We start from the raw sequence: 17,070 nt of genomic DNA on the forward strand, positions 1-17,070 counted from the left end.
TTTTTTATTGGAGTTAAAATTAACGTAGATTTATGACCGAACCTAACCAACCCTACCTAACCTAACCTAACCTATCTTTATAGGTTAGGTTCGGTTAGGTAGCCGAAAAAGGTAGGTTAGGTTAGGTTAAGTAGGTTAGGTAATCGAAAAACAATTAATTCATGAAAACTTGCCTTATTAGGCAAATCGGGCCTTGCATAGCAGGCTGAGAAGTGCGTTCTGGCTACTAGGTACGACATATATATATATATATATATATATATATATATATATATATATATATATATATATATATATATACATATATATATATATATATATATATATATATATATATATATATATATATATATATATATATATATATATAATGTGTGAATGTGGTGGGAGTCCCTCATCTTACTTGCATAGTTATCTTGAGGTTATCTTGAGATCATTTCGGGGCTTTAGTGTCCCCGCGGCCCGGTCCTCGACCAGGCCTCCACCCCCAGGAAGCAGCCCGTGACAGCTGACTAACACCCAGGTACCTATTTTACTGCTAGGTAACAGGAGCATAGGGTGAAAGAAACTATGCCCATTGTTTCTCGCCGCCGCCTGGGATCGAACCCAGGACCACAGGATCACAAGTCCAGTGTGCTGTCCTCTCGGCCGACCGGCTCCCCGGTCTAGTGTTCAAATATGTATAACGAACCCGGCTCTTCGTGATTGGTTCAAAAGTAAGACTCATGCCTCACATGAATATCTTATATCAAAGTTGCAAAATAATGCACTTTGCAACCTAAGCAATATAATCCCATTTCACTGGTGAAGTTTAATGTGCATATTATAACACCTGGATGCTTAAAATTGTATCACTTGGCAAGGTCAAGTCAGCTGTCACGGGCTGCTTCCTGGGGGTGGAGGCCTGGTCGAGGACCGGGCCGCGGGGACACTAAAGCCCCGAAATCATCTCAAGATAACCTCAAGATAAGGTCATTATTCTCTGACCAAGTATATGTTTTAAATTTAACTCATAAATAACCTTAATAATTTTTTGTTTTTCAAGTTTTTCTGCAGTGTGATAATATTTTGTTATTCCTCGCTAATGTATTTATAGATATATAATTTCTATATATATTTAATGCATATTTCCTTCATTGAATTAGTTAAAAAAATTAAAAAATATACGTATTGTTGCAATAATGATCTTGCGCAAGGTATTTTTTAATTTAAATTGCAAGGATACAATTATTTGCAAGTATATAGTTAATTTCCCTCTGTTTTCGATGTGTTTGAAAAGAGTTTTATCGATCAAATTATCAGAATGTTCAAAAATGATTTCAGAGAATTAGTTATGTATCCTTCATTCCTTGAAATGAAGTTTAGTATTGATTCAATGTTTTTTTTATTTCATATAAATAGAAAATATTTTCAGCATTTTTATTTTCACATGAATATAAACTATTTTCTGCAATCATTCGCCAAATGTCTAAAGCCGGCTCTCGCCGTCTCATTAAATATTTAATTTACAATTCTTATTCTTGTATGTGAATTGAAAATAAGTTGAAAGCGTTTGAACATTTTTTTTTTTAATTTTCTGATAAATGATAATAGCCTAACATTAGTATTTTTTAAACTTGTTCCTACCTTGCTCCATATATGAATGTTCTAACAATTATCAATATATTACATGTTTCATCTTTAATTTTTCCACTGTCATTCTGATGTTTATGCAACCCATTATCTCGACATATTACGTAAAAAATTAAATAGTTTTGTTTACCATAAATGAACGAACCCGAACACCTTGTCGTGGGGTCAAGTTATGCTGTTTGTTCGTTAACTTGGGGTCAAGTTATGATGTTCGTTCGTGGTCGTGGGGTCAAATTATGCTGTACGTATTAAATTTAGTTAAGCTAGAGTTTCTAACTCTAGGATGATGTCTTGGTGCCTATTCCAAAATACATCAGACGAGGTGCACAGATGTGCACAATAATGCTACAGCCTTTGTACACACAAATGATCTACAATGCTTCAGGATAGTTGCACAGGTGTCAATGGCAATGGGAACGTCAGAGATAATTTGTTTTTATAATTGAAGCGGACGTGACTAATGAAACGCGGCATGCGATGTCCGTAGACTTAAATATATGACCTGCAAACATAATACAAATTACTATCCATATTTGAATGCTTCAATTACATTCAAATTATCTTTTGATGATATATCTACTACTGAAAGACTATTATTCTCGCAAAGACTCTCGATAGAGGACGAGTGAAGGGAACGAAGACTCAATATGGAGTGCAAGATGACTCTACATGGAAGAACAGGCAGCAATACATGGAGGGCCAGGCAGCAATACATGGAGGGCCAGTTAAGTTCATTTTCTACATGAGAGCTCCCACAGTTTGTATATATGTAATGGAGGCATCCATCAGTCTCAGGAGACTATGGAGTTGCGCTCTGGTTGTCGGTCTGGAGTGGCCTCTTCAGGGCGCAAAGCTAGCGTAGGTTTATATGGAGGAGAAGCTGTCACCCATGCAGCAGGTCCCCCCCTCTCCACGGCGCCGAAACTCTCCATTCAAAAGCAAACTCCAATACGATTGGTTTCAGCTTCGTCGCAGGAACTGTCAGAACGATGTTGAAGGCAATTCAGAACTTGTTTAGGCAGGAATCTGCGAATCACTAGGTCGCGAGTTCAAGTCACTCTATTGCCTCAAAAAGATTTTCATATATATATATATATATATATATATATATATATATATATATATGGAAATTATTTTAATTGGTTTAATTGAATTATTATAATTATATTAAGAACAACAATTACTTAGTTATGTTAGTTTAGGTTAGGTTATGATATGTTGGGTTTGGTCGTATTACAATGTTAGTTTTAACACAAATTTTAAAAAATGTAATCATATGTAATATAATGGAAAGCTTTGGCATTTAATAAGAAAATAATTAGAAAAATATATGACTTCAGGAAAGCTCGGCTCATTAGGCACACCGGGCCTTGCATAATAGGCCAAGTAGTGCATTCTAGCTGTTAGGTACAACATTAGAAATTAAATGGTGTTATCCTCCAGTGCCCAGGTCTTTGTTTCTATGCCTATCAGTCACTCTCGTCATTCCTCCTGTTCTTACGTTTCCATCAAAGAAAGTAAGTTCGAAAGAAAGCGCTTGGCGCTTTCCCCTTAAAAATTCCCTTCCCTTCTCCCCTCCCACCATCATGTTCTCTCTCCCTACCTGCTTCCTGCTCTCTCTCTCTCTCTCTCTCTCTCTCTCTCTCTCTCTCTCTCTCTCTCTCTCTCTCTCTCTCTCTCTCTCTCTCTCTCTCTCTCTCTCTCTCTCCCTCCCAAAAAAGTTAATATTAAGAACACCTGAAAATTGTAAATAAGTCTCCGGAAAACAAATCTCCAGTTTCAGACTACGAAAATCGCATATAATCGCTATGGGAGTCGATAATTTTTCAAGTATGGCTCTGGCGCTGATCCCAACTAGTCTATTACATTTCCATACCACCCATATTGTATCTTGTAGAGTTGGATGAGACTAGCCCTGAACATCTGACCTCCAACCCTGAACAAACAAACATACCCTCACATATAGACGACATATATATGCACATGTGCGTGTCAATGAAAACGAATTGCGTCCAAATTTTATAAGCTTTTGAAAATAAATTCATTGCAAATTAAGCAAACAGGTTTTACTGAATAGATATATAAAAAATTCTCTTTGGGACAAAGTGAAAAATAATCCAGATCTGTTATTATGACAGCACAAAAATAGTCACGTCAGAATGGGTCAAGACAGCAATTCAGTGTTTGTATTGTAAAACGTTTTAGACTTATTCGCAGACTTGATTCAATGTATATAATTTGTGTATATAAATCATATTTTCAGAGAAATATTAATATAGCGTTCCATTCGTCTATTTTATTATAAGAGTTTTTTTGGGGACAAGTTTTCGATTTAAATATTCTCAAAGGACTTTGCACTTAAACTTTAATGGTTGGTAAAACATGTAAAAAAAATATATGTTTTTTCAATCTTCCGATTATTTTTGTTAAATCTTTGTTTAATGTATTTGCTAAAAAAAAAATAACAATAGTTTGCATCTGACTTGATTTTAAGTTAAAAATTGAAGGTCAAAGTATTTTTACACAAATGCAAGCTCGAGTGCATGTCAAAGTGCATTATATATCTAGTTAGAGTGTGAGCTTTAAGTGGTAGGAGGCCTCTCTATTGCCAACGAGGTGAGAGAGACAAGTTAGCTACCAGTATACCTGACTTTCTCTCTCTCTGAGGGCAAATAACTTGGATATCATAATATAATATTAATACGTGAATCAATGTTGCTCTATTTTTGGCTTCTAGGTAAACTGGGTTCAAGTCACTTCTAGGGTGTGGAGTTTTCAGTCGCATATATGCTTCGGGGACCATTCAAGCTTGTTTGTATATATATATATATATATATATATATATATATATATATATATATATATATATATATATATATATATAGTTAGTTATCTTTCAAGCTGTATGTGTCTTTAAGTGAAGTTGGCTTTTAATATCAGTCAATTACAACAAAATCTATTCTATTTACTCTGCATCAACCGGGCCTTGTCATTTTAATGATATAATCGAATATATAATTATATATATTTTTCTTGCATTCATTAGTAATTGATTTGAAATCTGTGTAAACTATATCAATCGTTAATTCGTATCCAGTTTCGTAATTACAGTTTACGTTTGTATTTTTATAAATGTAGCTACTTGTTCATTTATTTATAAGAACTTTTTAATTCATTTAAATTCAATTTAAGTATTTTATTGTATATACCAACAGGCGTGTCCTGGTTCTCGGTGAGTATACTGAGAGTATACTTTAGTCCTGGACTATGTTCAAAAATAAAGTATACTCGCTGGTTATTAGGGTTTTGTGGAGGCCTTAATAACCCTTCAAAGGTTTATTGGACTTAATAACCTTCAAGAGGTTTGTAGGCCTTAATAGCTTTCCAGAGGTTAATAGGCCTTAAACCCAAGACCAACTCAAGTTCCATGGCCCAATAGAGAATATGTAGGTTCTATTAAGTAAAGACACAACATATGTGGTAAGTTGTATTTATTCACACATGAGAAACATAACTCATCAGATGAACAGGTGACAAGCTGTTGTCCCTGAAGAATACAGCTTGATATAACACATCTGGCTATGTTATATGTGACACTCGTGCTATAATATATTATATTTATATATCACTAAGAACTCTATTTGATCCGGCCAGGACTCGAACCCATGTCGTCCAGGATCACCTCTAAACATACACAGTACCGTGACTACCGCACCAATGATCGTCAAATTGGATCATTGAAAAAGACGATCATTGGTACGGTGGTCACGGTACTGTGTACGTTTAAGGGTGATCCTGGACGGCATGGGTTCGAATCCTGGCCGGGTCAAATAGAGTTCTTATTGATTTATGGCTTGCGCGTTCATGCAGCTTTCACACATATTTATATATATATATATATATATATATATATATATATATATATATATATATATATATATATATATATATATATATATATATATATATATATATATATATATATATATATGACAATCTATCACTAGTTAATATGACACTATCACTATAATTAATGACATATTAATAATTATAAACATTAATGACATATAATTATAATTAATGACATAATTAATTCCACTTATGTTCAGAGCAGCAATGTTATATGGGTATCTACCTAATGTTTATCTGTTAAAATAATGCTATTAAAGGAGGAGAATCACTGTTGAAACATCTTAATATGTCTATCAAAACCCTTTGTAACCATTAACTTAATATGTCTAAGCAAACTTTTTTGTATAACCAATATAAAGGGCTTTGTTAGACCATTTAAAGTCAACATTAACCTTAACATCTGAAGACAATTCCATTTCAGAAACTTTTGTCATTTCATGAGACAATTGTGCTTGCATCTCTGTAGAGAAACACTAAGATGAAAGAAGATTAGTATATTTTTGTAGATGGGAGCAGATAGGTAAATCTTCCACACGAGTTTGGCAGATCTTCCACATTGGAGCGACCAAGCCTTCATATCACAAGCCTCAAACACATACTGTCATAAACATCTACATTTAAGAACACGCCTGCATTAGATACTGAATTATTGACACTGTTATCTTTGCCTGAAAGTATTAAAACACCAAACTTACCAGTGATAATAGCATGCATTTCATGATGAAATTCAGACAGATTACATTCAACCTATCCTCAGATTATGCTCGTCTAAACTGCAGTCATCCCTAACCCATCCTCAAGCTATACTATCTAAAGCTGCAATCGACGCCAAAGACGTGTTTATCTACTTAAAAGAAATGCGCATCGAAATTAACGCATTTGCTCAAATGTTTTTGCTTTAATTTATGCTCAAATTAATACTTTTATATACATATTATAATTTTGCAAATAGATCTAGATTAGGTTTCAGTAAGTGTTTTAGTTCCGCTGGTAATTACTTGTGTTTTGTATTTCATAAGTGAAGCATTTATTGGTGCAATTCGAACACAAGAAAGGATAAAAATATTGCTCGAGAAAGGTTCATACGTAATCATTTGTGAGTCGTGAGGAAAAATTATGTTTCAATCACCTGTTCCTCGACGCCACTTAAGATGAAACTCCCCTAACACTTGTACTTCAAATAAACGAACTGTCACTAACACTGTCAAATAGACGCCCTCTCAAATGAAGCTTCAGATAGATGCCCAATTTATTACTACAAACTTAGACAGCAAACTTACTGCCACTCCACAGACTCTCACTACCACACCACACCGAGTGGGTTGGCCTCACACACACCGTAGAAACTTGCCGTCATCTCCTTATCGTTAAGCGCACCTCCGATTATCCTGAAGGCAGCCGGACTAGGAGTGTCGTCATAACACGTGGCTACGGATGCTGTAGAGGTGTTGAGATAGGGCGTCTGGTCTCCCCATATCTTGGGACCATTATCAATCATCCTTGTAAGATCCACCCACAGCTGTTGGCCTAGAGGGAGAATAGGACCTATATTTTTTTATATAAAACTACAAATATACAAAACTAATGGCAAGTTATGATACATCTAGGTAAGGCTCCTGGTAGATGGGTAGGAGTTTGGTGATGGATTACACTTGATCATCAGAGTTAGCTGATACCTATATTGGGCATCCAGGTGGTGCTGCCGTCCAAGGGTAATCAGCCAATTCCCATAAGCACATAGGTCTGGATCACCAGTGTAATTTTATACCTATTGCTTCCGAATCCTAAGTTTCTGGAAAGCTTAAAAAGTGCCCAGAGTTTTCTCAAGAACCTGGGTCCTAGGTCCGTCGAAATAAGGAAGGACCCAAGAGCTGCCAGCTACCAGTGGCTCAGTATGACAATACTGAGGAAGTATACAGTATGACAATACTACTCATACTCAGTATGACAATACTTGTCATACTCAGTATGACAATACTTGTCATACTCAGTAAGACAATGCAGCCTCCCGAGGGTCCCACAAATTCTGTACATTTTCTTCACCAAGGCAAAGGGTCCCCAGAAATACAACCAGAGTGATACCTCTTCTATAAGGGATTTGACATTGCTTAAGCAATTCACATCAAACATATATCCATCCAGTTATCAAATAAACTGCTCGGATCTAAGTAGACGTCCGTCCATCGGCATGAAAAGTGATACCTAATATTGTACTTTGAGAGAACGAACCCCAGAGCTAAAACACAACACGTTCAACTAGGTAAGAACAACTTAGTACCATACACACCTGTTTCAGTTGCCATATTCAAGGCAGTTTGGTATCGGCGAATAGTTTTGGGCATAAGGAGACGATGGCCAGGGATCTTCGCACACAGTTGCTTGGCCGAGGGAAAGTCGAGAGCCGAGGTGGGGATGAGGTAGAGGAGATTGTCCTCTCTGAAAGTGTAAGTCCCTGTGACGGAATCTGTAAACGTGTAAATAAAGGAACAAATATATTTCCTACATCACATGTAACACGGGATATCACATTAATTCATTTTGTTGGTGTGGTGTGTATTAGTGTGATTTAACTTCTTTCGATAGATTTGTAACTAGTAAAATGTTGTCCTCTCTGAAGCAGTACTTTGAGAAACGTTTAATGTATAGGAGTGGGTTTGACAAGCATCTTTTTCAACAGTATACCACAATTTTTTATCATTTTCTACTATATCAAGTAACAGAAAATGAATATGAATATTTGTAGGGATGACTCAAGCGCACGCACTCTACTGTGTTTTCTCAAGTAAAACCATCCGTATATCGTATAAAAAGTCTAACTTTACACATACTTGCCAACACATACGCTCTTAAACTTATAAAAAAATTTAAATGCAAAAAGAATAAGCAATAATTCTGATATTTTATTTATATCAGATGAATCGGCTAAAAGTTTTTTTCACGTTTTCCAAAGACATTACAGTCCCCAATCACATAATCATTTTGCTTGGCAAAAGCACTAACATAAAAGAAAATTAAGATATTCTTTAATAAATTGTAAATCATTTATGAGTAACACATACAAATTACACAACGTAGAAAGTCTCATCATAATCCCTTTCTATACATCTACCAAGTGTTATGAAAACCGGTTCCGGGGAAAGCAAATCAAAACTACACAATTATTGGACTACCAACAATGATGGTGAAGGAATCGCGCGACGTGCGAGAATAACCCAACCACTGAAGGGAAGGGCAAAGGGCCAAGTCATTACGACTATATAGAACTTGTGGCAGGATGTCACCCCCAATCACTAGACTAAACCAAACTTGTGCGCCAGTATATCAGGGAAATATATAGCTTGGAAACAAGGCGTGTGTAACAACTGCTATATTCCCAACCAACCTGTCCTCTGAATAAGATGCATATTTTACGTAATTTACGTAATTTATTTTACGTAATCTAGCAAATCGTTAAAAAATTGGGATCGTTTTAGTACAAATCATATTACCATAATTTTGATGTTCTCAATGTATCAACCTCAGGGAATAGATACATATACTCCGAGTGAGGCAAAATTGTTCATTATTTACTAAGTGGCTCAGGCGAGAGAATGGGTAAACACCCTAGAACACCCCACTAAGAATCTCACCATGCCAGAAGAGGTAGGTAGCCTGGGTGTTGGTGATGAGTGTAGACTGGACGGGGCCCTTGCTGGCCAGGCGACACTGTACTCCTCCCGTCGACACTACCACCACCGCCACCGCCAGGCACCGCGTGTCCGACCAACACCCCCACCGACACTCACCTGTATACCGTGAAGAACATTATTCATCTTAAACTCACTAGATTTAGTGTGAATGGTGGAGTTGTATGTGTTATTCTGAATTCTATATCGGGTGTTTAGAAGCTTGGATATTTCGTGAAGGACAGTCTCTCAAGGGTAAGGTAATGAGGGGGGTGGAGGAGAGTGCCAAGTGTAAGATTATACAGCACTTGAAATATATATGAGGACAAGGAGCTGGGATATAAGGAAAGGAACGGTGCCCAAACACTTGGACCATTGGGGATCGAACTACGATATTGAAAGAGCTTAGATCTTCAGCATTTGCTGAATCCTAGTATGCCTTAGACGCTCGTACCGGCGGTGACTTAGCTGTAGAAACCTCGCCAACTTACAGAACCTCGCCAACTTACAGGAACTGGCCACACTCAGGGTGGCGTATATATCTTGGTCGCTGAGACTGGTGTTGGCGGCCACCAGGAAGTTGCCGAGGGATGCGCTCTGGACGTATCTGACAGAGGGCTCGCCCGCTGTCACCTCTTGCAGGGCGGATAACAGCTTCAGCGCGGCCACCGCCACCATCACCATCGCCGAGCTCCTCTCCGCCATCAGTTCGATGTCTCCCTCCTGAGGAGCAAAATGGATACCTTGTTTAACGTAGGCTGATTTGATGATGGTTAGCAACGTACACGTCTTATGGTGTTTTAAGATTGTTTTCGATGTGTTTCGGTAGTTTTGAAGAATTTTTAAGGCTTCAAGTAGTGTGTGTGCCTATGTATCAGAGAGAGAGGAGTCATGTCATGTCAAAACCTGCCCGAAACGCTGCGCGTACTAGTGGCTTTACAAGACTGTAATTACCATTTTATGTATCCTCACATTCCCAATGTGCCTTCTTATATATGCATAAATAAATAAATGTGGCGGAGTCTGACAAGCCATCAGCTCATAGCTGTGGATCAGTTCCCGCAGCAGGACGGAAACGCTTGCACAACGTATCCTTTCACCTGATGGCTCTGTTCACCTAGCAGTAAATAGGTACCTGGGAAGTCAGGCAACTCTTGTGATCTTCATATTCTAAGGATAGAAGTAGACGATCTAGAAGATAGGATTTCCTATTTACACACACACACACATGGAGGAGGCCTGAGAGCTGAGTAGACAGCGCCCTGGACTCCTAATTCTAGGGTCCGGGTTCGATCCCCGGTGATGGCAGAAACAAAATGGGCAGAGTTTCTTTCACCCTGATGCTCCTGTTACCTAGCAGTAAACAGGTACCTGGGAGTTAGACAGCTGGTACGACCTGCTTCCTGAGTGGGTGTGTGTGTGTGGGGGGGGGGATAGTAGATTGATTGACAGTTGAGAGGCGGGCCGAAAAAGCAGAGCTCAACCCCTGCAAGCACAACTAGGTGAATACACACACACACACAAACAGGGTGAAGCTCACTGTGAACTTATAGGAAGCCACTGGCTTCACTTATCGTTACAGTCTTCGTGGTGTAGTGGTAAGACACTCGCCTGGCGATCCGCGAGCGCTTTGTCATGGGTTCGCATCCTGGCCGGGGAGGATTTACTGGGCGCAAATCCTTAACTGTAGCCCCTATTTAACTCAACAGTAAAATGTGTACTTGGTTGTAACAACGATTCTTCGCGGCAACGGATCCTATTCCAGGGACCTGCCCGAAACGCTACGAGTACTAGTGGCTGTACAAGAATGTAACAACTCTTGTATATATCTCAAAAAAAAATCCCTCACACACACTTTTAATCCCTCACCCACATGCAATCCCTCACTCACATGTAATCCCTCACCCACATGTAATCCCTCACCCACAGGTACGTGACACAGGAATTATATACTCAGTCATATATACCGTCATGGGCCCCAATGACATACTGGCGACAAGGGCAGTTTTTTGTGAAGGTTTGTGTTGCAGTAATTTCTCCGGATCAATCCATTGTTTTTCTGGTAAATGTATGTTTTTTGGTGTATAAGATCGAGTAGTCAAGGACAACCGTGTTTGTTATGACAACAAAACTAGCTTTTGTTATGTGGTCCTGCGGTTATAGAGGCCATCTTATAATGGTTTGTTTAATGGATATTTTTACGAAATTTCATCGGGCGGCATTTTGGTGGGTAATCTTGTCTTGGAGAAAATCTTTGTAGCAGGATGATGGGCTCGAACTATCGTCTTGAGTCAGCACAGCCGCGCGGCGCAACCCATGTACTAAAAGTTTGCTTGCGGCGTCTTGTTCCAAAGATTTGATTATAGATGTCTCACGTTTATCTGATTTCAATGTGTTTTAAAGCTATTGTTTAATGTATATGGGCTTAATTGCCGTAATGAATTGTAATTGGGCTTAATTGCCGTAATTAATTGTAATAGGGTTGCTTAACTCTTTTTCTGTTAAGGTGGGAGTAGCACGTTGTCAAGGCGCTGGATAAACAGGACGTCAGCATTTTCGTTATTTTCACGTTAGCGCAAAAAAACAGTGTGATGAAGTACTTGAATTTTATGTACGTGTGTGTGTGTGTGTGTGTGTGTGTGTGTGTGTGTGTGTGTGTGTGTGTGTGTGTGTGTGTGTGTGTGTGTGTGTGTGCTCATTTGTACTTACCTATTTTTGCCTGCAGGATTGGATTTGTGCCTGCAATGGCTCCTGGCCTATTTCCCAATCATACCTGCTTTTAAAGTTATGAATGGAGTTTATTTACCTCTTCACCCTGCTTCTTTAGGGCATTGCATTTACTCACTACCCTTACGCTAAAGGAAAACTTTCTAACATCCCTATGACACATCTGAGTCTCAAGCTTCCATCCGTGCCCCCTTGTTCTGGTGATATTCATTGTAAACACACATAGTAAGGTTGTATAGTACACTAGGCTATAGTACTCGCACACACATACATACTATGTGTGTGTGTGTGTGTGCGTGTGTTTTCTTACTTGATAAAGTCTAAAAAGCATAGCTTCAGCTCCTGGGCTACGACCCTTTCCGAAAGACAGTGGTTTAATACACTAACTTTCGGATCATGAATTTATTTTTAAATTTGAATTTATTTTTAAAGTACACACCTAGTTGAGGTCACAGGGCCGAACTCTTGTTCTATAGTTCTGCCATGACATCCCTTGGTCAGTTTCATTCCTCCTTTCATCGCTTTTACTGTTAAGATGGCACCGATCTCCTCTATCTGCATACTATTACGCTGAAGACGTTAATCCTTGCATCTCTCTGTGTCTTCTGTGTCTCCAGCCTCCAAGCCGTGTCCTCAAGTCCTCTTATATTGAACATTTGTTCAAAATGGTTCACCAAAACATTTGGTGAACCACTTTGTTCACCTTGTCAATACTTAAATCTTGTACGCTATCGTGTTGCTACCGATCTAGCTGTCCTCCATCCTGGTGAGTTTGAATACGCTCAGCTTCTAACCTCAAATCTAGTCTCGTATCTTTGTACTTTTCTATTTTAAGTTTATAGGTGTGGATTCCAGGCCGGTGTTGCATATTCAAGAGCAAACTAGGATTAGCCTACACCAAACATAACAAACAAACCACAACCTGGAACAAACTACGTACAAAGCCTAACAATTGAGATAATTACACTAAACCTTAAACTCAATACAAAGCCTAATCATAGGAACTAAATAGACCTGATAACCTATACCTTAGGCAGAAAGGAACAATTGTCTACCGATATTTAATTGTTCACACACTTATTCAACCAGGAGTAATAGGAAAGCTGATTGTAAACAACAGATTGTAGGATCCTGTTCCAGGAAAACCAATCTTCTGTACCCACCTGAATAAAAAGAAAAATAACAACCTTACGAAGCCTAGTCGTATTGCATTTTGTGTTTAGTACAATTCAGCATTAATAGGATAGGTTAACCAGTTAATGCAATTCTAGCAAGATTTGGGCAGATGACTTTATTGATATCTTTAATCTTATTGAAAGTTATTATGAGGTGTATCAGCATCTGTAACTCAATTCACAATTTGATGTTTAGATGTTGCTAAATCAACAAAGAGACATTCAACTTATTTTTAGCACTTACAACTGTTTGTGTCTCTTAAGTGCGTTTTATCAGGTGTATAGCGCGTTGTAATCACGTGAACTGTATATGTATAGGCCAACGTATTGTATATGTTGGCCCACATATGCAATATGTTGGTTCATGTATTGTAGATGTTAGCCTACATATTGTATTTGTAGGCCTACCTGTTGTATATGTTGGCTCGCGTATTATGTATGTTGGCTCATGTATTGTGTGCGTTGGTTCACTTACTGTATTTGTAGGCCCCATGTACAGTTTATGTAAACCCACGTATTGTTTATGTAGACAAACGTATAGTGAATATAAGCCTACGTATTGTTTATGAGAACATGTGACCAGTGGTTGAGTGAGTACCAGGTCACCTGAGGCAACTCACCGGCTAGTGCAGACGAATGTACCAGGAGTACCGGGCCAGTTACAACAGTCGAGGGAGCGGTTACCGTACTTGGTGAAGCTCAGGCTAGTACTGAGCTATCCACCTCACACCCTCTCTCTCTCTCTCTCTCTCTCTCTCTCTCTCTCTCTCTCTCTCTCTCTCTCTCTCTCTCTCTCTCTCTCTCTCTCTCTCTCTCTCTCTCTCTCTCTCTTTCTCTCTCTCTCTCTCTCCACCCACAGCGTTGTTCGCTTGTATTCTTGCTATTCGTTTTTTTTTGGTCATTTGGAAACAGGTTCCCACAATCTCACACGCACATTGGGTATGTTTGGCTGGAATCTGCTGAATGATGTTTAATGCAGAGTTGACAAGCACGGACTGATGGACACGCACACATAAATTTTCTGTCTTATTGTATATAGATTTGGTGTGTTCCGTTCATTGTCTAAAATAATTTGGTGAGTTTATTTATCTCTTCGAATGAAAAAAAATCAAAATTTGCATACATGCGCTAAAATTTATGACAACTATTACTACGATTCAATAAAATAAAGTAATAAAAATTGTTATAATATAATATAATAAAAATAACAGTGTCACAAATATGAATAATAATGACAGCAAAAGAAATATTAACAAAATTTAAATCATAAATTTTAATATGCTAAAATACTACCATAGATCTATAGAGGTGTTACCCCAAAAGTTAAACAATACCTACTTTAAAAAAAAAACGGAGGCATTCCTAATTGTATCAGTTATAATGCTAAAATAATAATTGAGAGCATTAGGTAATAATTACAAAATTGAGTTGAGGAAATATCCCTGAAGTATCGTTACTCTCTTCACTTGTGGGCGGTATTATGCCGTCACTGATAACAGGTTCACTTCCTGAAGATATATGCTCGTTCACTGACCCAGGGTTCACTCTCTGAAAGACACCAGGCAGACCCAGTGATCTTGGTCCTCTGATATTATGTTCAACTTCGAATGATTTTGTTCGGTGGTGGACTTAATAAAGCCTTTCTACCTATGGAGGGTTGTTAAGACCACCAGTCTATACCCACCAACTAGTGCGTGTATACTTAAATCGATATAGACTATATTTAATGTAGACTATGCGTATATATACACCAAGAAGTGGAACATATATTATTTGTAATATAAATTAAAGTGGTAAAATATGTCGGCTTGAAAAATATTTTGCGTGACTGCTGTCTTGACGGTAAAGGTATATATGGTATTAATTGTTAATATTTCTGTTTATTCTTTTTCCCTACATTTGTTATGTTTTATTCATTTACGTGTTCTTTGGCTTAATAATTAAATTTAATAGAGGGAAGCAAAATGCTAGTTCCAATCATGCACTGTTGCTTTCCACATTTATTATTTTTAGTGAGCAGCTCTCTCATGTCTCACTAGCTAACTTTTTCCATATACCTGCTATATCTTACTAGTTAACTCATGGATAGTTCTGTCACATGTTCCCATATTCCCTCCCTCCCTCCAGTGTTCCCTCCTGTATTCCGGTGCCTCTCCACAACTGTTCCCTCCCTTCAATGTCCCGTAGAGTGTTTCCTAAGCGAAAACACTCGCCATTTCTGCCAGTTGGGCCAAGAGAACGCTTGCTACCAGTTGGGCCAAACTAAACTAAACAGCCTCACCACAACCGCAATTTACACAGATAGCAGCCCGTCCTACTAAAGTTTCCCAACGTCAAGTAAACGGTCAATTTAAAGTGTCCTCTTCTAACTTACCAGAGAACCCAAAACAGAAAACTGGACAGTACGTCATTTTCGCCAGCCGCTTCCTTTTTCTAGTACAACAATTTTTGGCCTTATGTAACGCATAAGAACCTCAACCTCTACGCATAATAACGCAACCTCTTTGTAAGAGGAAAGGTTGATCCTAAAAAACTAATGAGCCCTCTTTCAATATTGTTGTGTGAATCCCGCATTACCACTTCAAGCTGGGGGTAACAGTGTTCACAGAAGAAATGTATGCACCGTATGCATCTTCAAATAATAACAACACTACCAGTTGGGAAATACACAATCTGCAGCGGCTCTAAAAGTGTGATTCAAGACTTCACACACTATACCAAAACATGCAGAAGAGTTTATCCACCACTGCTCCGCGAACATTTTTCAAAAGGATGTTATATATCTATCCAATGAGTCCTGGCACTGTGGAACACTCCACACATTGAGCGTGTAGATACACAAGCAAAGATAATGAACTACATAGATATATTACACATATTGCACGGAAACAAGCCCAACAAATCTAAAACTCCGAAAGCTTTGCAACTAAATAAAAGACATCATGCCCCTCAATATACTTTGTAACCATAAAAAAGAGACCTGGCAAACTTGGAAACACTCCTTGCATAAAAACTTAAAAATAAATATAACAATGACCATACTATGGCTGGGACGCACCAAACCAGCAGTTATAAATACAGGATAGACATAAATAAACTTTCTATCCACTACTGTGTTCCAGAGACAATTGACCATCACCTTTAATGCTTCAGACCTCAAAGTGCCTTTTAACATCGAGCACATTTTAGGAACAGGAGACCTCTCACTATATTTATATAAGTAGTCAAAGCATTGGTTAAACATTTTCAATCAACCCCAAAAATGTAGGCACAGCCTATCTATTTATATAACTCTCACCACCCGGTCAACCGTACATGGAAGAGAACTATCAGGGGGGAAAGTGCCAAGCCATCACGACTATATAGCACTGGGAAAGGGTCAGGATAAGGATTTGGGATGGGATGACTGGATGGATGATGACCATGGCTGGATGTTCTTGCGGAAGGCTGGATGTAACAACACATCCAGCCTTTGCTTCCAAGCACCAAGTCTAATAACTCTTAAGAATCAACATTCATCCATTACAAAAATCATCAACACACGCGCCACTGTGACGGGTCTCCAAACATTACTACTCGAGCAATCATCAAGAGAAATCCTTCAAGTAAATTGAACATACCATGAAGAGGCTAAAAATGCCCATCAAACAAAATAAATTACAAATAACTGTTTTGCATTCTTGTAAGTAATTAATTCACAACTTATGCAAAAAGAAAAGGTGAAATAAAATGACCATACATCCAAGGAAAATAAGATGCCATATAAATTAAGGTTATTTTTTAATATTTAAAATATAAATAAATAGACAATCCAGCAACTCGCTTCAGTGGGTAGGAGAGTACAGGGGCCTCAGTAGTGCTAGAGCTGTGGTGCGAGGAGGGTGTGCGTCGCTCCCTCCCGAACTGTCAACCACGTGACCTTTGGTATTTACAGAAGTTAGAGTGGTGAACGGGCTTGT

The 17,070-nt window shown here is 38.3% G+C and overlaps 1 protein-coding gene across 1 annotated transcript; it reads right to left on the reverse strand.

Moving 5' to 3' along the window:
* Positions 1-5,670: 5,670 nt before the first annotated feature.
* On the reverse strand, positions 5,671-13,815 carry LOC123763101 (uncharacterized). The gene is made up of 5 exons (XM_045750050.2): positions 13,732-13,815; positions 9,719-9,932; positions 9,174-9,329; positions 7,832-8,008; positions 5,671-7,071 (listed from the first exon to the last, which is right to left on the reverse strand). Exons 2-5 carry the CDS (start codon positions 9,912-9,914, stop codon positions 6,845-6,847), a joined length of 756 nt encoding a protein of 251 aa, XP_045606006.2. The 5' UTR covers positions 9,915-9,932; positions 13,732-13,815; the 3' UTR covers positions 5,671-6,844.
* Between the last annotated feature and the right edge of the window lie 3,255 nt (positions 13,816-17,070).

The sequence above is a fragment of the Procambarus clarkii genome, chromosome 47 (genome assembly GCF_040958095.1).
Source record: "Procambarus clarkii isolate CNS0578487 chromosome 47, FALCON_Pclarkii_2.0, whole genome shotgun sequence".
NCBI lineage: Eukaryota > Metazoa > Arthropoda > Malacostraca > Decapoda > Cambaridae > Procambarus > Procambarus clarkii.